This window comes from Bos indicus, chromosome 22 (genome assembly GCF_029378745.1).
Source record: "Bos indicus isolate NIAB-ARS_2022 breed Sahiwal x Tharparkar chromosome 22, NIAB-ARS_B.indTharparkar_mat_pri_1.0, whole genome shotgun sequence".
Taxonomy (NCBI): domain Eukaryota; kingdom Metazoa; phylum Chordata; class Mammalia; order Artiodactyla; family Bovidae; genus Bos; species Bos indicus.
In genome coordinates, this window is record NC_091781.1 from 52,728,922 (window position 1) to 52,753,340 (window position 24,419).

General features: G+C 58.3%; 1 protein-coding gene across 9 annotated transcripts; it reads left to right on the forward strand.

Moving 5' to 3' along the window:
* Positions 1 to 364: 364 nt before the first annotated feature.
* On the forward strand, positions 365 to 22,558 carry ALS2CL (ALS2 C-terminal like). Of its 9 annotated transcripts, none has more exons than XM_070776793.1 (27): positions 372 to 442; positions 2,353 to 2,640; positions 4,792 to 4,943; positions 5,666 to 5,864; positions 6,194 to 6,259; positions 6,715 to 6,880; positions 7,381 to 7,512; positions 8,211 to 8,330; positions 9,207 to 9,265; positions 9,409 to 9,475; positions 9,922 to 10,118; positions 11,125 to 11,190; positions 11,622 to 11,720; positions 11,809 to 11,970; positions 12,891 to 13,002; positions 14,297 to 14,374; positions 15,244 to 15,374; positions 16,532 to 16,705; positions 16,858 to 16,954; positions 17,083 to 17,240; positions 17,792 to 17,860; positions 18,797 to 18,970; positions 20,153 to 20,195; positions 20,969 to 21,030; positions 21,136 to 21,285; positions 21,578 to 21,674; positions 22,090 to 22,558. In XM_070776793.1, exons 2-27 carry the CDS (start codon positions 2,627 to 2,629, stop codon positions 22,168 to 22,170), a joined length of 2,925 nt encoding a protein of 974 aa, XP_070632894.1. In that variant the 5' UTR covers positions 372 to 442; positions 2,353 to 2,626; the 3' UTR covers positions 22,171 to 22,558. The 9 variants fall into 9 exon arrangements, 8 of the variants coding, with proteins under 8 accessions (XP_070632895.1, XP_070632897.1, XP_070632894.1 ...); XM_019984629.2 differs by having other exon boundaries at positions 373 to 442; positions 4,792 to 4,916; XM_070776794.1 differs by lacking the exon at positions 2,353 to 2,640 and having other exon boundaries at positions 365 to 442.
* Positions 22,559 to 24,419: the final 1,861 nt, after the last annotated feature.

Genomic DNA, 24,419 nt, shown 5'->3' on the forward strand with positions numbered 1-24,419 from the left:
TGTGTGTGTGTGTGTGTGTGTGTGTGTGTGCGCGTGCGTGCGCGTGTGTGCGTGTGTGTGTGCGTGTGTGTTGGCTGGGGCGGGCAATCAAGTTCCCACCTTCTCTCCTCCTTCTCCCACCCCGACTGCGTCCCAGACCCTAGAGGACGCCAAACTGAGACCTCAGGAGAGGCCTCGTGCGCGGGGCAGACTGACGCCACTTCCCGCCTCCTCCCTGCCGATCCCTGTCCTGGACCACGAGCAACATCCAGAGGCCGGGCGGAGGCAGGAGAGGCGGAGTTGCCTTCGGGAGCGGGGCCGGGAAGGAGTGGGGGCGGGGCCGGCGAGGGGGCGGGGCCGGCGAGGGGGCGGGGCCGGCGAGGGGGCGGGGCCGGCGAGGGGCGGGCGTCCGCGAGCAAGCAACCGCAGCGCGCTCCCCCGCGTGGGTTCCCGCGCCTCACAGGTAAGGGTGGGGCGGAGGTCGCGCGTCTGGGGCAGAGCCCTTTTACTGTCCCCTCTCCTCGCTCCAGGTGAGACTTTCGTCTCCGCGCCCCCTCGGGCCGCCGCGCGCCGCCCCTCCACTACTGCTCAGTCCTCAGCGGCACTCACGCTCGCTCGGGGCCCGTCAGAGTTTGTCCGAAGGCCCCTCCCTCCCAGCGGGGTTCAGCTTCGTCCTCCCTGCCCCTTGGTCACCCTGTCACCATGGGACAGCCTCTCTGGTCCCGTGCCTGACAAGAGGGCAGTGCCCAGGGGCTTGGCCTGGGCTGTTGGGCGACCTTGTGGGCAGCACCCAGCTTGAGGAACTTGGTGCCAGGAGGTGACGCAGTCTAGTGTTGCCACAGGGAGAATGGCATGGGCAAACGCCTGGTGACTGGAACAAGATCCCATGTTTGGGAAGTTCCAGTGACTGCGTGTGCCTGGCCAGGGAGAGGAAGGAAGGCTGTGAAAAAATGGGGGGTGGGGTCTAGGACAAGGTGCCTGGAGCCACTGAGGCCCAGAGGAAGGGTTTGGGGGAGAGGCCCAGGTGGGGACTGGAACCTGTCAGCTGTGACAGCTCAGCGCCCCCTCCCTAGGGCAGCTCCTCCCTCCTCTCTCTGTCTACCGCCCCAGCTTGCTGGATAATCAAGGGGCTTCCAAGGCAGCCCAGGAAAAAGCCTCCGCAGCAGGCAGCACTTCCTTGCTGACCAGGAAATCATAGACAGGGTGTGGCCAAGGGGCCTGAGGGGCCAGGCCTTGGAGAAGGCAGGGGAGAAAGGGACCCAGCGTGGAGAGAGGCCAAGAATGCGAGAGAGAGAGAGAGAGAGAGAGAGAGAGAGAGAGAGAGAGAGAGAGCGAGCAAGCAAGCGAGCCAGAGTGAGCTAGCAGGTCTGGCTGCTGGTTAGATAGCTGCAAGGACCGGCAGCTGACTCACCTGGGCATGCCAAGGCTAGCCAGTCTGTCCTCACCCTGCCCCATGGTGACCGTGAAAGCTGTCTGGGGAGCCTAGGTATTTGCTGTGTGCCCTGAGGTGAGTCGCCCAGCCTTTCTGAACCGCCTAGCTCAAGTGAGCTTCATGGGACTGGGAGCTGGAGGCCTGGGTCTGAGCCATGTATGTGCTCTATAGTTAGTGTCTTTGGGCCCTCCCGTTCCTTCCTGGGCCTCAGCTTCCCCATATGTACCTCCTGTGCAGGCTCCTAAGGAACCTTAGAACTGGATGGAGTGAGAGGGTAAGAAGGCCATGCCCTTAACCATCGGGCTGTGGCTTGATGATGGGACTGCTGTTTGAGGGAGGAGACTCCTGCTGGGTGCCTGTGGTGTTAGGTTCAGCACCTCTTTCTCCTTCCTCATACACACTCAGGCACACTCATGCCTGGCCTGGGTCCTGCCCTCACATTTCATTGCCCTTGGGATGAAGCCTGGGAGCTTCCTAGCCTGGGAGCAGAGGCTCTCAGGACTACCAGACCAGATGTTTTTAGCCTCAAATGCAGTTTTCTCCCCACCCACCACCTCACCAGCAATGCTTAGCCTCTGGCCTTTCCTTTGGGCAGTGTGACTCAAAGGTAGAAGATCCTTCTGGGGCCACAGACCTGGAAGGGTCCCAGAATAGTGTTGCCAGTCTGGGTCTGTAAGACTCAGCTCCAGGGGCCCCAGGCTGCACTGAAAGGTAAGGGAAGGTGAGAAACAGGTCCCCAGAAGAGCTCCCCTCCATCAGTTTATCCTTTCTGAAAGGGTTGGTCACTCGGTTGGTGACTGTTTGCAACTCCGTGGACTGTAGCCCGCCAGGCTCCTCTGTCCATGGAATTCTCCAGGGAAGAATACTGGAGTGGGTTGCCATTCCCTTCTCCAGGGGATCTTCCCAACCAAGGGACTGAACCTGGGTCTCCTGCATTGCAGGCAGATTCTTTACTGTCTGAGCCACCAGGGAAGCTCCTTTATCCTTTCTGCTGCTGCTGCTGCTAAGTCGCTTCAGTCATGTCCGATTCTGTGCGACCCCATGGACGGCAGCCCACCAGGCTCCCCCGTCCCTAGGATTCTCCAGGCAAGAACACTGGAGTGGGTTGCCATTTCCTTCTCCAGTGCATGGAAGTGAAAAGTGAAAGTGAAGTCGCTCAGTCGTGTCTGACTCTCAGTGACGCCATGGACTGCAGCCTACCAGGCTCCTCCATCCATGGGATTTTCCAGGCAAGAGTACTGGAGTGGGGTGCCATTGCCTTCTCTGTTATCCTTTCTAGGGTAGACTAAAAAAGCTGTGATTTAGTCAGAGTAAAAAGCTATAATTTAGTCTTCTCCATTTCATAGAGAAGGTGATTGAGGCCCAGAGATGAGCAAGGCTCTGGATAAGCTGGGAAATGGCCAAGACTGGGCAGAGATCAGAAGGGGCCTGTGGGAACTGCTGAGGTGTGAGCCACGCATCCAGGGTTGGGGTAGCAACTGGCAGCCCCATGTGGCAAGGGGAGGAAACCTGAGGGGGAGAAGAGCATCTCGAATGTGGCATTGGCTGGGGTGGGCCCCAAATAGTATCTGGGATCTGATGTTCAAGGCCTCCCAACAGTGAGTTATGTGCTGCAGGTCCCCAGCTCACCCTGATCTGGTCTCTAGTCTGTACCTGCTATTTTAACCACACCTTCCCCCCTTCACTTTTAGCCAGTGTCCTCACCTGTCAGCTCTGACCCTGACAGACTGCCAGCTAAGGTTGGAAAGGTCACCTTCCAAAGGATCTTTCCGTTCCACCAGTTTCTGGAGATGTGGGTGAGAGTCAGATGGGCCCAGGTGACACTTGCTGCACCTCTGACTCCTAGGCTGGGGTCGCTTGGTCTGTCTGAGTTGATTTGGAGCAACCTTCCCCTAGTCCTCCAAAGCAGCCTGGGGCTGCTGCAGGGCCAGCAGAAAGAGAAGAAGGCTGCAGCTGGGTGTCCAGTCATTTCTCCTTCCTGCCTCTCCCTCCCAAGGCCTCACCCTCCTGAAACAACAGCAGGAAAGGTGGGGCAGGAATGCCTGGGCCCATGGCCAGAGTTCTGAGACACTTGTCTCACTTTGTTGCCCCAGAGCCAATTCCCTGGGAATCATAGGCTCTTCCAGGGGCCTGGAATACCCTTCAGTGTCTTTAGGGCTGGGAGGGGGGAGATGATGAGACCCCTTCCCATTTGGTCTTTTGGGTCTGCCAGCATTGCCTCAAATTATGTCTCTAGTTCCCCCCGGGTCAACCAACTCAGCATGTCAGAGTTGGAGAGAGGCTGAGTCTGAGAGTCTGGGGTTAAAAGAGTATTTAATTTTCAATCCTAAGATGTATAGTCATGAAATCTGGGCAGATGACCTCGTTTACCAGGTCTGGTAGGAGAGGGCTGTGTCTGATTGGAGGCTGCAGCCTGGCTATGGCGGTGGGTTTGAACCTAGGCCCTTTGCTTCCTCTCTCTCCAGTCAGGAGGCTCCTTTCTCAGGTGATCCTGCCTTCTTGGTGGGTCCCTCTCTCCAGAGCAGGAGGTACAAAGACCTGCTCATCCCCAAAGCCCCCACATGTGGAGTAGGACCTGTCCTGCAGGGTCAGCCAGGTGGGGAGCATGGAGGGGCTGGCTCCTGCCCACACTGATCTCACCCTCTCACTGCTTGGCATCTTCTCGTCTGCAGCTGTCACCAAGTCCGTGTCCCCAAGTCTGACTTTGAATATCACCAGTCCCCGACTCTGAGCCCCTCCATGGCTCCTCTGTCAGCCACTTAGGCAGCTCTTGGTGGGCCCCCTGCCAAGCCTGGGTCTTCATGCTATCGAGCCTTTGTGCTCTTGGTTCCCTCACCTGCATGCCTTGTCCTCTCTGCCTCTTTTATTTCCTGTTCATCCTTCATGCTCCAGCAGGCAGTCCCCTACTTCCCCCAGACCTCTTCTTGTTTATAAGGCAAGACAGGGGGTCCTGAGTCATGACCTTGAGAAAAAGGCTGTGCCCTTCTGACAATATCCTTGTTTCCAGAGACTCTGTGGAGAGGGGGCTAGGTCAGATCACTACTAGATGTTACTCTGAGCCCTTGGGAGCCATGGTGGGTGTTTGAGCAGGGGAATGAACAAGCCAGAGGGCTTAAGGAACATCTGCCTTTTGGGTAAAAATAGATGTTTCTTTAGGCAATTCTGAGCCCTCTCTACTACTCCTTCAGGCTCCCCTCAACTGGGTCCAAGTAGAGCATAAATAGGAGTCACTGGTCTGTTTAGAACTCCCCTTTGGGGTGACCTGGGCTCCCTACTCAGTTCTGAGGTGGGGTGGTCTTGGGCCTTGCTTTTGGGCATCTGGCCTGAGATGAGCACTGACCATGCTCCCACAGCTGCTCTAATCTGTGCTCTGTCCACAGGCCTGAGTCTGGCACCCTGGCCATGTGCAGCCCAGAGGAGGCGGCCCTGCTGCGGCTGGAGGAGGTTTTCTCAGCCACCCTTGCCCGCATCAACAGCCTTGTCTTCCAGCCCCTTCTTGAGGCTGGTGAGTTGAGGCTCTCCAGTGAAAAAGGTGGGGGCCACAGGAACCATCCTCCTAGGGACAGGAGTCCTCCCTGGTTGGATCTTCTAACCCTAACCCTAACCCTAACCCTAACTGCAGATGGGAGCGGTGGCATTTGAAGTGGATGGCTTTCGATGAGTCCAGGGTTCTCACGCCCAACTGTTGGCTGCTTCCTTCTCAAAGGGACCCCGGGGAGTTAGGCTCTGAACCCCATTCTAACCTAGGTCTGCTGTACATGGAGACAATATTCCATCTCTCCCAGGGCACAGGTCTGGATTCTCTGCCCAAATTCTCATCTTGCTGTCACCCAGGGCGTGACTGGAAGGCAGGATGCCCAGTCTGTGAAGTGACCTTAGGCAGGTGCCTTCATCTCAGGAGCTCTGTCGGCGTGTCTGTAAATGGCAGGGGATCACTGCACATTCTGGACCTGAGGAAGTTCTGAAACTCGGGGAATGTGTGTACTCAGTGGCCGTAGGTCATCAGTGCTGCCCCTATGTAATGAGGAAGTGGAAATGTGCCCCTGTTTAATCCAAAAGGGTGCCACCCACTACTGCAGCCTGCCCGTCCCTTGCTGAGCTCCAGGGGGCACGTGGGCTTCCAGTCCTGTCCCAAGGACCTCCAGGGCTCGTGGGGCTACTGCCCCTCGGGTGACCAGCCAGGGCCTGTGTGTGCTCCCTGGACGGTGGAGCGGCCCTGTTCCCCCTCACGGGGTGCTTGTGCTCCTGCCCCAGGTCCAGAGGCCTCAGACCCCTGGGGCCGAGAGTGCCTGCAGCTCCTGCAGCAGCTGCACAGCAGCTCCCAGCAGCTGTGGGACGTGACGGAGGAAAGCCTGCACTCGCTGCGGGAGAGGCTGCGCCGCCCCGAAGCTGTCGGCCTGGAGTCCCTGCTGCTGCTGCAGAGCGCAGACCGCGTCCTGCAGGTCCACCTGGAGTAAGATAGCCCCGGTGGGCTGGGGGCTGGTGCTGGGACTCACCTGGCTCAGGGCTTCGGCAAAGATTTGCACTCGGCCCTGGGGTTGGGTGTTAGCCTGGGGGCAGGCTCAGACACCCCAGATCTGAGCCTGGTGACCTCCCAGGGAAGAAAGACTGAGTTAGAATTGTCCGGTTGAGTCAGTGAGGACTCAAGATCAGCAGTGCCCAGAGCCAGGCCCTCAGGGCTGTAGCCACTCAGCGGGTAGGATCTAGGAACCCCAGAAGGGCAGGCCCTTGAGTCTGGACCTGAGGGTGGGGCCTGCAGGGTATCCCTGGTGCTACCTACAGGTACATCGAGTCCTACACATGCTGCGTGGCAGTGCAAGCCTTTCAGAAGGCAGTGAAGAGGAGGAGGTGAGCACAGGGCACCGCGGTGGGCCTCTGAGAGGGGCGTGTCTGGGAGAGAGGACGTGGGGAAGCCACGACCCCAGAGCAGTGAGTGTCACAGCCCAGGATTCATCCTGAGCGCTCCTGGCTCTGGCAACCCCACGCTGATCCACACCCCGGAAGAGGGGCAGGGAAGCCTCGGGAGGCTGTGAGCAGAAACCAGAGACACCAACTAGCAGGAGTGACCCTGGGGCAGGGGAGCATTCCTGATTCCTACTCAGGGAGGGCTGCTGTAATCAGTGATCCCTTCAGTCTCTGAGATGCTCCTCCCAAACCTCAGCCACTGTTCTCATGGGAGAGAGCTTTGGGGTCTGGGATTGGTCCTGGGATCTGAGGGATTAGCCAGGGCAAGGAGGCAATGGTGGTGGGTGCGGGAACAGAGGAAGGGAGAGTGACGGGGCGCTGGCCCTCCCTCCACTCAGTGAGTACTGGCGGGGCCAGCGGAAGGCGCTGCGGCAAGTCCTGTCTGGCCTGAGCTCCGAGGGCTCGGTGGGCACGGCCCTGCTCCAGGCCCTCCGCCAGCCACTCGCCCATCACGTGCAGCAGTATGTGCTCCTCCTGCTGAGCCTCGGGGACACCGTCGGGGAGGTAGGTAGCAGGGGTGCGGGGGGCAGGGGGCCAGGGCGGTATCGATGCTTACCAGACCTGCCTCTGTGAGGAAGCTGACGGACGGGAGAAATGGGCCTCTGGCTCAGGGAACCCCTTACGTCAGGAACCCCTTGTTTGAAAAGGATCTGGCCTGCCTTGGGGACATCATCTTGTTCTGGGGGTTTGAAGGGCCATGTCCTTGCCCTGGGGTATCTGAGTTACATGGGCCTTCCCTGGCGGAGCCAGCGGAGACCCAGAGAGCAGATGTAGACTCGTGTGCTGGGTGTGAGGACACATGGCCCAGGCCCAGGTGGAGCATCATCAGATGGTCCTGAATCCCCCGGAGGCATCCTTCTGCTGACCTCTCCTCAGAGGAAGAGCCAGCAGGGAGAAAAGAACAAACTCCTGACCAGCTGGGCCAGGGCAGGGCTGGGGCAGTCATCCCAGAGTGGGGGAAGGTTCTGACGAGCCCCCGCCCCGGTGGCTCTGTCCCCCCACAGTGTCACCCCACCCGGGAGCTGGTGATACACGCCGCCAGCCTCTTTGGGGACTTGCAGTCCTTCATGAGGCAGGAGCTGGACCAGGCCACGGCCACGCAGGCCCTCTGGCCCACTCTGAGTAGCCGGCTGAGGGTGAGTTCCACGCCTGAAGGGCGCTCTGAGAAGACCCTCCCATCCAGTGGGGGCCCCCTGGGTGGCTCGAGCTGCCTGCTGCATTCTCCATGCTTCAGTTTCCCCACCCAAATGGGGCAGTGGCTAAAGCAAGTGTCTGTGACACTTCTCTGTCCAGCCATCTTCACGCATTTGTTGAGCACCTCCTGGGCTGGGATGTGAGCTGCTGGCTCTGGAAGAGCGGTCACAGAACCGACCCTCTCTCCTGGGATGTCACTGAATGATTGCACCCTCGAGCCACTGCCTACACTGCCCCTACAGGGGGAAAATCCCCTGTGTTCTGATGAGGCATGACAGGCTTGGGGCCCAGAGAGGAGAATTAGGAGGACAAATGAAGGGGATAAGAATTGCCAGAGAGAGGCAGGGATTGTAGAAGCCTGGGTGAGAGTTGATGGGGGCTTGGTCGTGGCCATGGCCTGAGATGGGGTGGAGGAGGACAAAGCAGGGCTTCAGGAGAAGTTGTGACGTCTTGCTGGGAGTAGCCAGGAATGAAGCACCACCAGCTCAGAGCCCCAGTGCCCGTCACTGACCTGGGGGCCTCCAGGAGACGCTCAGAGTGTGGGTGGAGGTGCCTGGGGCCGAGGCAGGCAGTGGGGTGACTGGTGCAGTGTCAAGAACGGGGGTCCCTGAGCTCTGCAGTTCCCTCCTTGCCTCACCAGGATGTACTCTGCACCCCCGCTCGCCGACTCTTGCAAGACAGCCAGGACGTCCCCGTGACAGTCACCCCACTGCGGGCAGAGCGCGTGCTGCTATTTGATGATGCCCTCGTCCTGCTGCAGGTGGGCTGGGGCTGGCCAGAGGTCTTGGGAATGGTTGAGAAAAGGAGGAAAGAGACAAGTGCCTGGGGGAGATGAGGGGGCTGAGGCATGGAAAGGGTGCTACTTGCCTATCCAAACCTATGTCTCCTGAAGCCTGGTTTGGGGGTTTTGATGCAGTTTGAGTTTTCCTCCACCCCCGACTGCCCCCTCTGTGCTCCAGGTACACTGACAAGACCCTCACTAAAAGGCGCCGAGCCCTTTCTCACCTCTGAATCTGGGCACGTCCTGTTGTCTCTGCGGGACCCTCTCTTGTCCTTGCCCATGTCTGGCACGTTCCTTCTCCCCTTCAGGCCTGGGCCTGGGGCCACTTCCTCCTGTGGCTATTGCTAGGCGGGAGAGGTCACTACACAAGATGTTCCAGAGGAAGGGAGGTTTGGTCTGGCTCTCAGAGCAGGGATGACATTCCAGGTAGAAGGAGCAGCACAGGGAAGGTTCAGGCTGAGGAGAGTTTGTGGCAAGTGGAGAAAGGAGGGGGCACATGACCTGGGGCTGTTCTGTGTGGTCTCAGGTGTCAGGCTCGGCCGTAGGAACTTCAGGGAGGTTTCCAGAAGGGGCTCACAAGGTCCAAGCTGCATTTCCGGAAGACCACTCTGGTGGCCCTGATGGAGCAGGACGTGGGGGATTGTGGGAGACTGATCCTGGGTCTTGGGTGGGAAGGGAGGTGGAGGGGCTGCCCCGGAGATGGGAACAGGCAGGGGTGGTGGGGGACTCAGCGCTGGGCATGCTGAACCGAGCAACCTGGGGACACCCAGGGGCGTGCTGAGCTGGTGCTTGGGAGCAAGGCCAAACCAGAGAATAGGTGAGCATCTTGCCCACCTATGCCCCATCTTCTTTCAGGGCCACAACATCCACACCTTTGATCTGAAGCTGGTGTGGGTAGAACCTGGGCAGGACAGGTGAGCGCCCCTCTCCAGTGACACCTCAGGCCTTCCCTCCCTCTACCCCATGAAACCTGCCCACCCCAGGGCTCTGACTGGGACCCGCCCGCAGCTCCCTTCTGAATGGAACTGGGGCTGACTCATCACCTCCATCTGTCTAGGTGCACGTTTCACCTCCTCACACCCGAGGAAGAGTTCTCCTTTTGTTCCAAGGACCCGCAGGGCCTGGTGAGTGTGGGTGGACTGTGAACTCGGGGATGAGGATTGGGGGAGGAAGGGAAGGCGACAGGAGGGTAAGGGGAGGGCATAAGGATACTGCCCTGGAGGCTCCTTGGGAATGTCAAGCCTCTGGAGCCATGGCCAGAGTGAATCAGGCGTCTGCCTGGACGCAGGCATAAGACTGCCATAGAGAGCAGGTATTTTTCTCTGTGAAGCCAGTGTTGAGGCCTGCTTGATGGTTTTGTTTGGCCGCTCTGGGAAGGCCCCAAACTGCAAGTCAGTATCTCAGATCTGGATGAGGCCCTAGGGAGCAGTGTGGAACTGTTGGAGCTTCCCCCAGGTGACAGAGTGGGGTGTTGGGGGGGGGTGGTACCTGGGGCCACCCCAGGAGGCTTCCTGGAGGGGCTGCCTCCAGCAGCAGTGACCTGTCCTGTGTTTCCCCTGTCCTCCCCCAGGTGGTCTGGCAATGGAAGGTTACCCAGGCTGTGTGCCAGGCCTTGCGTGGGAAGAAGGACTTCCCGGTGCTGGGAGCGGGCCTGGAGTCTTCTGAACCCCCCACCTGCCGCTGTGGAGCATACACCTTCCGTGCAGAGGGCCGCTTCTGCCAGGCCACCTACGAGGGCGAGTGGTACTGGGGCAGGCCCCATGGCAAGTGAGTGACCGAGGCTCTGGGCCAAGCAAGGCAGGGGTCCTCCTGGGAGTCTGGGGAGCACATAGGACCGGATGGACCTTATTGCCTCAGGGCATGAACCAGAGGCTGTTACCCTTTCTGGTCAATTCTGTCAATTTTTAAGTCCTCCTGAACAGCACTGGCCCATAATAGGTTTGTGCCAAATAGTCTTGATGTCGGTGAGGCTGGGGAGCCCGGGACAGGCATCAGGAGGCCAGACTGCAGGGCCCACAGTTACTGTTCTGTTCTCAAGGCGGGTGAAAGAATAACTAGTGTCTGTGTAGCGTTTTCTGGTGGCCCTTATAAGAATGGCCTGAGGGAGTGTTAGCATGCCCTTTGTAGATGCAGAAACCTTGACTTTCTCCAGGCCTCAGGGTAGGTTCTAGGGGGAGCCTGGCCTCAACTGCAGATCTATACGACTCTACAGGCAGATAGGCTTTTGAAGAATGTGGCCCTAATTTGTGCCACAGCTGGCGAAACTAAGGCCCAGAAAGCAGAAGGGACTTGCCAAGGTTTTGCTGGCAAGCATTCCACTCATTTCTGATACCCTGCCTACTTCCAGAAAGGGCTTCAGGAAGCCTGTGAACAAAAACACAGAAAAAGCAATGCTGTGTCAGAAGAGGAGATGAGGATGGTAGAAACCCCACTGACTCCTAGTGCTTGGCTTGAACTTGAAGGTTATCTCTGAGATTCCTGTTGGTCAAGGGAACAAGGCAACCTGGTAGAACTTGCCCTGCTGCGTGTAGAGTGCCCTCCGTGAGGCTGCAGGGGCAGCTGTGCCAGGAGTAGGGAAGGGCTGAGAGCCCATACAGGGTCGTAGAGCTTAGGGAAGAGCCCCAGTGGGAGCAGAGAGTCCAGTCCAAGGGCAATCGAGGCCTCTGAGAGAGTGTATGGTGGAGGCCGGCTGGGGGACTTGTGTATGCTGAAGGATGGTCTGGTGGGCCTGACACCCATGGACCTGTGACTGTGGACCTCGACTGTGTTCCAGGGGAACCCTGAAGTGGCCAGATGGGCGGAATCACGTGGGGGATTTCTGCCAGGGCCTGGAGCACGGGTAAGGCTGGGGCTGACATGGGGCTGCGTGGTGGGGGTTCCCACCCCCATCACTGTCACCGGCCTGGCCCCACCCTAAATTCCCAAACCTCCAGCAGAAACTTGGAGGCCTTCTGGTCTAGCTCCACTCATTGTCCTAAAGGGGAAACTAGGCTCTGAGGAGAGGGCAGGTCATGGAGGGAGTGGGCTAGGGCCAGAAGGGCCATGGCTAGGGCCATGAATCTCAGAGTCATGGGGGTGGGGTGGAGGTGGGGTATCCTGAGGGGCCCTTAGGAAGAAGAGGGACCTGATCGCCTATAAGATTCTCCTCGTTGTCTGCGAAGGCACCTCGGAAGCAGGGACACTCCTGGGCATGGAGGGGGTGTGACAGGTGTCTGGGGCAGGGCCGTGGCCCCAGTGCTGACCACCCTCCTTGCCCACCCACACTGGCAGCTTTGGCATCCGCCTGGTGCCCCAGGCCTCCGAAGATAAGTTTGACTGTTACAAGTGCCACTGGCGGGAAGGCAGCATGTGCGGCTATGGCATCTGTGAGTAAGTGACCCTCATCTGACGAGGGGTAGCCTTGTGGGCTGGGCACGTCCTCTGGGAGGCAGGGCCAGCCATTGGTGACCCTCCTCAGGTACAGCACCAGCGAGGTGTACAAGGGCTACTTCCAGGAGGGCCTGCGCCATGGATTCGGGGTCCTTGAGAGTGCCCCACAGGCCCCTCGGCCCCTGCGGTACACAGGCCACTGGGAGAGGGGCCAGCGGAGTGGCTACGGTGTCGAGGAGGACAGCGACAGGTGAGCACTCTGCAGCGCCCCCAGCAGGATTAAGGAGAGAGAGGACCCTCACAGACCAAATGCCTCTAGGCGTGGGTTCCCTGTCATCAGTGGGTCCATTCTGTCTGTCTCCCAGAGTCTTTCTGAAGCCCCTCACTTCCACTCCACGCCCTCAGTTGCTGCTGAGGCTCAGGTTGAGGGACCCTGACCTTGACTGCAGATGCACCCCCCCGCCCAACTCCAGCCCTTCGCTCTGTCAGAGAGGAGTTTGTGCCCCCAAGATCTGGTCCCCTCAAAGGGTCACAGCCCTTCCAGGTTCTCTGGGCTGAGACAAAGCCCAGTGTCCTTGGCCTGGCATCCGAGGCCTTTCCTGCTCCTCTGAACTCATCCGTGCCATGACACCTGTGTACCCCCCAGCCTTCTAGACCACTGAAGTGAAGTGAAGTGAAAGTCGCTCAGTCGTGTCTGACTCTGCGACCCCATGGACAGGCCAGAATACTGGAATGGGTAGCCATTCCCTTCTCCAGGGGATCTTCCCAACCCTGGGATCAAGCATTAGCAGGCGGATTCTTTACCAGTGGAGCCACCAGGGAAGCCCTCTAGACCACTGAACGTCCCCACATATCTGACATGTACTGATACCGCCATGGCTTTGCATGTGTCACAGTGGCAATCTCACTCCATCTGTCCTTCCTGCCACCTCTCCCAAGAAGCCTGCCAGGATGCCCTCCCCCAGGCAGGCTTCCTTTCTCCTCCACCCTCTGTTCCTCTTGTCAGTCCTAATCTCACCTCCCCATGTCTGACTTGAGTGAATTCATGTCCTGGCTCCTTATCTGCCCCTTGCCCCCCCACCCTGGTCCCATGCCAGCAGAGCACACAGAAGGTACGTGGGAACAATTCTGATCCAACTCCGGCCATCTTCTCTCCCCCCCACCCCCCAGGGGTGAGCGCTATATTGGCATGTGGCAGGCTGACCAGCGCCATGGCCCAGGGGTCATGGTCACCCAGGCGGGTGTCTGCTACCAGGGCACCTTCCAGGCAGACAAGATGGTGGTGAGTACGGTGACCCACGTGTGTCCTGAGCTGAACTGAAGCTGGTCAGGGGTGGATGGGGCAGGAATCAGGGTTCTGATGTGCTAGAGCGAGCCCAACCCTGGGCCAGAATCCAGTTCTGCCACCTGCCTACTCTGGCCTTGGCTGAGTCCCTGCCCCTCCCAGCCTCAGTTTTCCCTTCAGCAGCTCAGGTTACCTACCTATTATAATGACTCACTGGAATAGCAGTAATGAAGTGAATGGTAATGAGAATGCCAGCAGCCTCCTCTGCCCACATTGATAGACCACTAACTGGGTGCCTGAAAAAAAGAAAATGGGAGTGTTAGTCACTCAGTCACGTCTGACTCTTTTGTGACCCCACGGACTATAGCCCGCCAGGCTCCTCTGTCTTGTCTGGAATTCTCCAGGCAAGAATACTGGAGTGGGTTGCCATTCCCTTCTCCAGGGGATCTTCCTGACCCAGGGATCGAACCCAGGTCTCCTGCTGCATTGCAGGCAGATTCCTTACCAGCTGAGCCACCAGGGAAACCCTGGTGCCTAGCTCTGGGCTAGGCCTCCCAGCGTGGTCTCGTGGGATCCTCCCAGTAGCCCTGGGGTTCGTGTCGTCGTCCCTAGTGTATGAGTGACTAATGTGAGGCTCAGAGAGGTCAGAGAACCTGCCTAGTGTCACATTCTGTTGAGTGACAGAAATGAGTCTCAAGCCCAGGTATCCTGAGCATGGGCATATCAACCCCCACCTTCTGTCTCACCCACACCCTGCCAGGTGGTTGGCATATAGTATGGCTCGGCCTGATGGCTGTTATTGATATTGTGGCTTGTTTGTTTAGCTACACTTTGTTCTGGAAGGAGTTGAAGGAGGAAGAAAAGATAAGAATAGGCACATAAAATAGATTTAAAAATAAGAACACAAATTGTATCCCATTTGGCTCTGAAGCTTCCTGGCAACCAGAGCCGCAAGGGAGCCTGATGAACTCCGCTGCCCCTGGCATCAGTGACAGGAAAGTAGAGATGGTTCAGGAAAAGCCCAGCACTTCCTGAGCTGTAGGTGGGAAGGAAGGGTCCCCCAGAAAACTTCCTGAGAGAGGCTGCTGGAGGGGAGAAGCCAGGTCTGAGGGTATCAGTCAGAGTAACCCAGGATCGAGGTGCATGGTGTTTGTGCAGTCCAAGGGCTGGCATCCCACCTGGGCACAGTCCTAGGAGGTGTGCCAGGGCTCAGGACCCTTCTCCTCTCCCTACCCCCAGCCTTCTGGCCCTTCCTAACCCACTGCTCCTACCCTCCCCACTCCTTCTCTAGGGCCCAGGGATCCTTCTCTCTGATGATGATTCCTTATACGAGGGCACTTTTACCAGGGACCTGACCCTCGTGGGGAAGGTGAGAGCCACTGAGACCCTTCTCCACTCTGCGCTGTGACCTTGGCCAGAATCTATAATCTCCCTGCTTAGACCCAGGACTGAGGGTGGGTGGAGAAGGTAGGGGGGGCCTCTCCCATCTCCACTATATCTAGGGGGCATGTGCAGTGACCTTTCTCTGCCACGAAGGTGCAGTTTGATTGGGTATGAGTCAAGAGGGCATAGGCAGGCTTGCCTTAGGTGCAGAGGGTCTGGTGGTCTCTTGTTTCTCCCGCTGGCTCCAGAGTTAGGGACCTCTACTAGTACCATCAGTGCCTTGAGTGGGGTCCCCTGAAGGCATTGTCCTTCAGGAAGCTTCTGCCCGAGCTGACCCAGGAGTAGGCAGTTATATCCCTCCTGGAGCCTTTGGACACGTAGGGGCTGTTTTCTCTTTGTAATGACTGGAGGGTATGGTCGCATCTAATGGATAGAGACCAAGAATGCCGTCCGTGAATGGGACAGTCCCATGCAGCAAGGAATTGCCCCTTCTTGGGGCCACTAATACCTCACGCCTTCCCTAAGGCCACTGCCTACTTCTGGACTTATTCCCCGCTCCCAGCCTCTGTGGTGGTCCCCCTACTCTGACCTCTGAGTCCCTACTGTGATTCCCTTGCCATCTTCTACCTCAGAGACAAGTCCCTTGGTGGTGGGCACAGGTCTCAGTCAGAGCTCCTGCAAGGGTGAAGGAGCCCCTTGGGGTGGGGCAGATTGAATGGATGGTGGGAAGGCCGCCCGTCCATTTCCAGCCTTTGTGGCCCAGGATGATGGGCATGAGGCCTGTCATGATTGGGTGGAAGGGCAGCTGAACAGACAAATGGACAGACATCCCTGCATTCCTCTCCCGGCTTCCAGGGCAAGGTCACCTTCCCCAATGGCTTCACCCTGGAGGGCTCTTTTGGCAGCGTGTCAGGGAGAGGACTGCATACCCAGGGTGTGCTGGACACAGCTGCCCTCCCTCCAGATCCAAGCAGTACCTGCAAGAGGTGAGAGCCTGACCACCTGGCCTGTGCATTCTGGAGCCTTTCTGGGGGTTGTGCTTGTGGGTGCCCGTGTTTCTACCCCAAAGACTCAGGTCTCGTTAGAAGGGCTTTTCTGTACCTCCTCTTAGCTCTTTGGAGAGTTCAGAAAGCTCAGGTCACACAACCCTTATCAGAGACTCTGGGAATCAAGGGCCATGTGGTGATAACTCCACATGCCACAGAACTGAAGAAAAATGCTGTGTATAGCCTTTGCTTAGACTCTGTTTTTTTTTTCTAGGAAAGTACAAGATAGTTAAGCAAATGAGAATAAAATAGACAACTAAAGTATGAGTTGAGCTTAAAAGAAAAGGAGGTGCAGATAGGCAGTATAATTGAGCATTAGCCTGACTCTGAATTCCCTGGCAGCCAGGGTGAAAAGGGAAACTTGGAAGTGGATTCACACTCCTTATCATGGGGTATTTGAGAAGTGGATAGACTTCTTCCTTCTGGGGACAGAGTTCTTCCTTGGGAAAATAGGTGTTCAAGTGGTGACTCTTGTATTGTCTGTTGAGATGTGGTTGGTGGTTCTAATGGTGCCAGCCAGCATTTCAGAAGTTGATTTACCTGACACATCATCCCAGCATGTTTCTTTTTCTCTGACAGCAGGAGCTAGAAGTGGATGGCAAACCCTAGGGGCATGAGCCCGGGTTAGGTGCAGGTGTAGGGATATCTGTCAGTGTGACAGGGGAGGGCAGTGCTCACCAGACACGCACACAGCCAGACCCCTGGGCCTAGCGACCGAGACAGGATCAAGCTCAGGAAGGAACCAGGTGTGGGAGGAGGGAGAGTCGGGGAACCCTGGGCTTTGGGCCCTCACCTCTCAGGCCAAGACCCCAGTCTCTGGACTTGGCCTCCAGCTCTCCAGATCTTTCTGTTTCCTTTCCAGGGCTCTGTGTGCCCCTGTCTCTTTTCTCTACCGTGGAGTAGATTCTCTCTGACCCTTCTCTGCCTCCTGTTTCTCCTCCTGGAGTCTTGGAGGTCAGACCCCTCTGCGTACCCCAGTCCATCCACCCCACCGGGCCCTAACTCTGGCCAGGCTGGATATCCCCACCTTTCCAAGGGCTGGACAGGGTCCTACACGGCTCCCTCCCTGTCCACGTTTCCCACCACCTCCATCGCAGGCAGCTGGGTCAGGGCGTCTTCCCCGTGGAGAGCCGCTGGCAGGGTGTCTATGGCGCCTTCCGGGACTTTGTTCGTGCCGGCTGCCCTGGGGACCTGCGGGAGGCCCTGCTGGGCTTCCACGTGCAGAGCTCAAGGGAGCTGCGCAAGTCGCAGGAGTACCTGTGCTGTGAGAGGTGAGGCCCAGGCGTGTGGGGTGTGTGTGCCCACGGGGTGTCCAGACCCAGGGCTGGGGGCAGTGGGCTCTGGGTGGGTGGGGGAGGGGGAAGAAGGCTTTCTGGAGGGGGCGGGCCCGGGCATGGGTGAGACGTTGTGTGTGGTGCCCCAGGACCTGCCCCGAGGACCAGGCGGGCAGGATGGAGGACCTCCTGGAGGAGCTGCTGCAGCACCGGGAGCCTGAGGCCCTGCAGCAGTGCCTCAGGAAGGTGAGGCTGCAGGGGAGGGTGCTGACTGCAGGGGACAGGCCTTGCTGAGAGGCCGCGGTGCTCCTGTCTGAGAAGCAGGGTCTTGCCCTGGTGCTGAGCATCTCTTTGTGGCCATCGCCCCTGCCCAGGCTCTGAGCAACTCTCTGCATCCCCTGGGGAAGCTGCTCCGGACGCTGATGCTGACCTTCCAGGCCACATACGCAGGTATCGGGGCCAACAAGCACCTACAGGGGCTGGCGCAGGAGGAGGTGAAGCAGCACGCCCAGGAGCTCTGGGCTGCCTACAGGTGAGCTCGGTGGCACTTGGGGACAACCACTGCCCTGTCCCCAGGGCGGGGGGCTCTGCCCTTTCTAGCCTCAGCTCTGCCTCTGCGCGGGGTAGGAATGGTGCCTCTGCCTTGGGTCTGGATTGAGAGAAACAGAGGATGGGTTGTTTAGTGTGCCGCTGGTGAGCATATGGGTGAGACAGTGGGGAGGTGATAACAAGGCCTGATTGCTGCCAGAGTCCAAGCCCCCGCCAGGCTCTGGGCTGGCTCTAACCCCACTGCAGGCTGATCCTGACCTGGACTCACACCCCATCTCCTGTCCTGTCCTGGCTGAGCTGTGACCCCATCAAACATTATAAACTGAAACCTTCAATGCTGTAGTTCGTTCTGTCCGGGTTCCAGGACACTCACATGGACCTCCTGTACTCCCATCCCCCTCACTGCTGAGGTTTGGCAGCTGGGCTCTGCTAGCCTCATGCTTCATGGTTCTGGGAGCGGAACCCACCTGCCTGGCCTTGGGGACGCGTTCTGTGGAAGATGGCAGCCACACCGCCCCTCTCTTTGGTTCACAGGGGCCTGCTGCAGGTTGCATTACAGCGCAAGGGCCAGGCCCCAGAGGAGGACGAAGATGCAGAGACAAGGTGACTGCCCCCAGGAAGTCTATGGGGTCTTCTCCACTGGTGCAGCCAGGCTCAGGTCCAGGGGATCCTTGTACCTTGCTCCTGGGACTTCCCTCAGGGAAGAGAGGTGTTTCTGAGGAAATGTTGGGGATTCATGCTGTTGACCACACTCTGTTTATATTGACCATTCAGGAATCATAAAGACCTGTGATCTCTGTTCCTTGAGCAGCCTGGAAAGGGACACTGTCACAATGCATCAAATGCACCTTTGTTCTGAACATATTATCCCAGCTTCATTTCTTAGGTGCCTGGAGGGTGAGCCGCTCCCTCAGGCACCTCCTTCTTCCTGTACATAGATGGGGAAACAGCCCGGCAGAGGCTGAGCCTGAGGTCACACAGAGCAGGAATTAAGTGGGTCATTAAATCTCTCGGCCCAGTGACCCCGAGACCAAACCTCACAACTTGCCTTCAGATCCCAGGCCCAGGGCTCCTGATCAGAGGGGGAGGGGGATTTCTGTTACTGCATTGCAGGAGGCATGGGAAACAGGGTTAGACCTTAGGGTCTACTGACCTAGGGAGAACTTCCCCCTGAGTCCTGGCAAGCACAGAAAGCTAGGAGGCCGAACTGGACTAGCCCGGAGTGACTGCTGACAGCTTTGCTGCAGGTCGCTCGTCTATCAGGGCTGGGTTTTGCTTTCAGTCAAGTGCGGATCAAAACCCAACCTCACTTGCCATGTTGGTTCTCAAAGCTGAATGAGAGCATGAGGTGGTCACAGATGGCAGTTGATTGTGAGATGACTGAGAACGGGGCTGGGAAGGGTTTTCTCAGGGATGGGGGAGGCTGCAGGCAGGCATGCTGAGGTGGAATGCAGATTTCTGTGGGCTCTTGGGGGCAGCCCAGGTAGACCCCCACACGCGCCCTGCTGACCCTGAGCTGTCCTGGTGGCTCTCACTCAGGGACCTGCGGGTGCACAGCTTGGTGCTCCCTCTCATGCTGCCCAGCTTCTACTCGGAGCTCTTCACCCTCTACCTGCTGCTTCATGAGAGAGAGGACAGCCTCTACAGCCAGGGCATCACCCACCTGAGCCTCTTCCCTGACGCTAGGCTGCTTGAGTTCCTGGACGTGCAGAAGTAAGCCTCCCCACCATGCCACCTTGGCCAGAGTTCTTATGTAGCAGAGGATGCAAACTCAACTCCAGTAGTCTTCAGAGAAAAAGGGAAGAGGTTAATTGGCTTATGTACCCATGAAGTTCTAGGGTGTGGCCAGGACGGCTAGATTCAGGTATGGCTGGATCTAGGTGTTCAGCTGCATGAAAAAGGAAGTGACCCCTCTCTCTATTGGTGTGTCTCTGGTTTCCCCGTGTGGTGACAAACAGAACCAGTCACTTGAGGTTTATACTCTCTCAGCTCAGTCCCCACAAGGAGTTGGAGTTTCCTTCTCAACAGCTCTAGCAGAGCCTCTAAAGTTCCTCCCTGGCATGGCTAGGTTCTTGAATGTGCCCCTGAATGCTGGCTGTGGCCTAGATTGGCCAGGCTGACCTCAGTATCTACTGCTGGGGCTGGGGTAATATCACCTGCTCCCAGCTCTTGGACTGAGAGTGGGAGAGAGATGATCCTCAAGGGGGAAACTGAGGACTGTTCTGGAAGCAGGTCAGGGCCTCCCTTCTACCCTCAGTAATCAGAACATCCTTTATCCTCCATGCCCTTTCGATCTGAGTGTTGAGGGTATGAAGGCACTCCTGCCTCCCAAACCTGGTCCCCCTTTTCTCAAGGTAATGGTGCTTCCTATCCTCCCTTCCCCCAAAACCCTTGTTCCCCTTTCTGTTGTGGTGAATGTTTCCTGCATCTGACCAGTCATCAGCCCAGAGACCTGGTTGTCCACAGCTTCCCAAGGGTTTTCCTCTGCCGCCTCAGTGCCACCTCCTCCATGCTGGCCTCCCTGCTTCATTGGCTCTACTTCCCTTGAATGGCATCCCTACTTCTCGACAGCCTGTGCCAGCTCACCGAGCCCCTGGAGCAGTCTCCACAGCTGAGCTCTCTGGATGGACCCCCAGGACTTTGTGCAGGAGGGTCCCCTGGCCTGCAGCACCGTCCCTCTCTCTGCTCACTGTGTTTTGGGGCTGCATGGAGGGCTGCCCTCTCAGGGAATCCCTCCTGGCCTCCTATAGCCTGGGCTCCACACAAGTCCTCCCAGATGGCATTGTGCATCCCCAGCCTCTTTCCCGTGCTCAGCCCTCCTGGGGGACACGGGGATGCAGGGAATTTGCCCTCTGACTCAGAGGGCAAAGCCTCCCATCTCCCGTCTTATTTCAGGCACTTGTGGCCCCTCAAGGACCTCACACTGACGACCAATCAGGTGAGAGGGTGAGCCGGTTACCTGCCCAGGAGAGGGAGGCCTGAGCCTCAGCTGGGCCCCGGGTTACCCTCGTAGTCACGGTCTCAGGCCGCAGAGGTGGGTGAGGGAGAAGACGGCAAGCTTTCTGCAGTGTTCTGGTTTTCCATGTGGGTGAGTGTGCAGCCACAGTGACCAGCCTCAAGCCAAGGCTCCACCCCTTTTACTGGCTGTATGGCTGTGGGTGGAATATTTGATCTCTGTCCCTCAGTTTCCCCATCTGTGGAAGTACCTACTGCTGCAGTACTAGTACTGCCTCATGCGATTGTTGCGGGAGGAGGGGCAGGCCAGAACAGAGGAGGCACTGGTGTTCAGTGTGCTTGCTGGATTGGCAGCATCAGCGTTGCTGGGAACTAGTTAGAAAGGCCAATTCTTGGACCCACACCAAACGTACTGAGCCAGAAACTCAGGGAGGGAACTTGGAATTTGTGTTTCAACAAGCCCTGGGATTCAGCAGCTGTTGACCAAGGCACTTAGAACTGGGCAGCACCCAGTGACCATTGGCTGTTACGGTTCTCCTCTATCCACCTTGATCCTCCCACCTCCTGGAGACTGTTTACCCCACTTTACAGTCAAGTAAACTGACGCTTACAGTGGAGCTGCGACTTGCCCTGGGTCGCTCAGCCCTCTGGTGCTGAAGCCAGTGATGAGGAAGGGGTGGGTGGTGAGGAGCCTGGGGACCAGCTCCAGCCCTGGGAAGGGGAGGCCTCATCTAACCCCCTCCCCCGACCACACAGAGATACTTCCTGGTCAGAGACAAGTGCTTCCTGTCGGCCACGGAGTGCCTGCAGAAGATGATGTGAGTCCGCAGCCTGGGGAGAGGGGCGTGGGAGGCAGGAGTGTGGGGACCCCGTTTGGGACTGAACCCGAGGGCCTTGATCTGGAGCCAGTTACCCTGCTGCAGCACCACGGTGGACCCCCGGGAGAAGCTGGAGGTGCTGGAGCGGACATACGGGGAAATCGAGGCCACCGTGTCGCGGGTGCTGGGCCGGGAGCACAAGCTGCCCATGGACGACCTGCTGCCGCTGCTCATCTACGTGGTGTCTCGTGCCCAGTGAGCCCCAGCTGGGGGTGGGCCCAGGAGCCTCCCTTCCCACCCTGCCTGCCCCCAACCAAGACATACTGCAAAGCCTTTGAACACTACCGTCTATGGGCAAAGCCTTTCTTGGGACAGATGGGGAAGCTGAGGCCCAGAAAGGCCCACCCAGGGTCCCATGGGTACCACTCACAGAGGGGACCACAGCCCAGGTGTCTAGCCACCCAGACCAGGGCTCCTTCCCAGCTGCTGGGCACCTGTCCTGATGGGTCCCCTTCTCCCTCTTGTGGTGGCGGCGGCGGTGCTCCAGAATCCAGCACCTGGGAGCCGAGATCCACCTGATCCGTGACATGATGGACCCTCTCCACACAGGAGGCCTGTATGACTTCCTGCTCACGGCCCTGGAGGTGAGGGATGGAAGCTGTTGGCCAAGGCAGGAATGCCCTGGCCTCTGGGGCAGACCCCTTTTGCCCCAGACACCATCACGGGGATGCGCTCAAATTCACAGCTAGTGTGTGTCTCCGTGGGAGGGGTCCTCACAGAGCCCCTGCTCTAGCCCTCGTTAAAAGGGGCTGAGTGGGGGAAAGTGGGCAGAGGACATCCCGGCCCTCGGCTCCCAGGGCTGAGTGTATTCCAGGCGGCGTCCCTGAGCACAGGAGGAGAGGGAAGGGCCCCTTTCCTTGCAGACTGTGGCTGAGGGCTGATTGGAGACACAGTGGTCCAGACCTGGGAGCGGGTGCACCCGTGTTAGGCCCTAAAGCCTCTGCACGAGACTGGGGGCTGGCAGGCCAGCTGGCTCCAGCCTCGCCTCTCTCCTGCCAGTCCTGCTACGAGCACATCCAGAAGGAGGACATGAGGCTACATCGCCTGCCCAGCCGCTGGAGCTCCAGGGAGCCACGGTAGCTCGGCTTCTCCTGGACACACCGCAGCGCTGAGAGGGCCGCTGTGGAATGCCCGTGGCCCGGGCCTGGCCCGGCCTGGCCCAGGGGGCAGAAGGCAGGATGGGCCCTGGAGGTGACTCTGGCTCTTTGAGGAGATGAGGTCCAGTTTCTCCAGGGAGATGCTGCTGGAGTCCTGACTGGGGTGAGGGTGACGGGTGTGGCCCTGGAGCTGGTGGTCTGTCCCCCACCACTCTCCAGCCAGTCTTGGATGACCTCCTCGACTCTGAGGCAAAGAGACCCTGACTTCTCCTTGCCTGAGCCTTGCCTTCACGTGCCTGAGCCGCTCTGGGCCTCAGTGTTGCCATCTGTAAAATGGTGGACTAGGGGATCTGTAAAGAGCCTTCCATCCATCTTGCTGACTTCTGGCATTCTTCCGTAAGTCTGACTTTGGTCTGTTGGGCTGTAAGTGAAGTTCCTGTGTCGTGGGGGGTGTCATTCCATTTCTCCTGTCCTGGTCAGAGGCTCCAAACTGCTAGTGATCGCTTCCTTTATTGGGTTTTTTTTTTTTTTTTTCCCATGAGTCATCTTCTGTTGACCTGCTTCTTTCCCAGCTCTGCCCCAGGGCGGTGCGGGCCTCTCTAGGCCTCAGGGTAGGAACTGTTCCAGCTCCACCCTGCTAGGTGGCCTCTGGTGAGGCCCTCCCCTCATTGGGTATGACATTGAGGGAGTGGGCTTGGGGGTCTCTGAACTGCAGTCCACATACAGTGGCCATGCTGGAGCAGGCTGGAGGGAGAGGGGAAAGAAACTCACCTTGCTTGCCTCACTGTCAGCAGGTGCCAAGGGAATTGGCCTCTGGACCTGCACGCAGGAAGGACAGGAGGGGCCCAAGGGTTCCGGGGGCACTGTGCCCAAGGATTTAGCGGGCCAATCCAAGGACCCTCAGAGATACTAGGGAGCATTGAGCAGAGGGCTGCAGGTGCCTCCAGAAGAAGGGGCAAAGCTGAGCTTCCCTGACTGGTTTCACCACATGAACAGCTGGAATGGAGAACGGTTTTGGGCTCTGGTTTTTGCCAGACATGCCCGTGGTGTCCTCACAGAGGTCCCTGGAAGAGGATTGAACTGGTGAAGAATAGGGATCCCCAGGATGCCGTGGGCATGCCCCTCCCCCAGGACTGTGGTAGCTCTCCAGCAGTTGTCAGCTGGTTCTTGTCCTTTAACGAGTGACAGCAGCCTTGCCTGAGGGCAGCCCTGAGGTGGTGCGATGCTGCAGCCTCACTCCCCGCACACTCCCTGGCTTTGTCAGCATCGGTGCCCACTCACCACAGTTCAGATTCACCAGGGCCCTTTCACCCATCCTCTGGCTGGGCCTCGCCCACACCTACTGAATTGGGGCCTCCTGACAGGGCTTCGGGAGATTCCCGGGGCAGCTCTGCTGTCAGACCCTTTCCGCACAACTGCAGAGCCAGAAGGGGCCTTCAGATTAGACAGCAGATTGACGGCTAAGGTCAGTGCTTCATTTACAGACAAGATGCCTGGAGCCAGGTGACCACCTGCCGTGTAAGTCCCCTGGGGAGGTTGATGGAGATGGCCTGTGGGCAGGCGTGTCCACCCTCGGTGATGGTGTCTCCCAGCCGCTGCTGGAGCCCTTTGGCTGCGGTAAGAGCACTGGTGTCCACTCTGAGTCTGGTTGGAAACCAGGGACTCTAGCACCTCGAGTGATCCAGTTGATGTGAAAAGCAGCCTCTACCCCCGTCTTTCTGGTCCCCATCTCCTCTCCAGAATGAGGATTCTGCTTTCAGCAACAATCGCTAGGAAGTGGTAGAATTCTTCACAGTCTGTCTCAATCAAGACTCTCCAGGGCTGGAGAGGAGAGAGGTCAGGGGAGATGCTTCCCATTGATGGGGTTCTGACAGTCTCCAAAGGGCCACACTGGCCTTCAGGGGCCTGGACTTGGGGATGAGAAAGACAGAGACACTTGAGAGTTAGTAAATGGCCTCTCAGTGAGCAGATGTGTCCGAGTCACACAACCCAACCCCCCACTTTTCACTGCAGCCCTGACTCTGCAGACCCACCTTTGCCCTGGCCCTGCAGGCAGTCTCTCATGCAAGCTCTCAAACCCTGCTTCCCCCTGCCCCCCGCCCCACCCTTGACTACTTCCCTTCGACAGTCAAACCTGTCTGCTGCCCTCCCTGCTCTCCAGCTCCTGCCCCTGTTCTCTCCCCTAGAAATGTCCTCCTCTGGTCCCACTGGGTCCCAGTCTGTGCCATATTC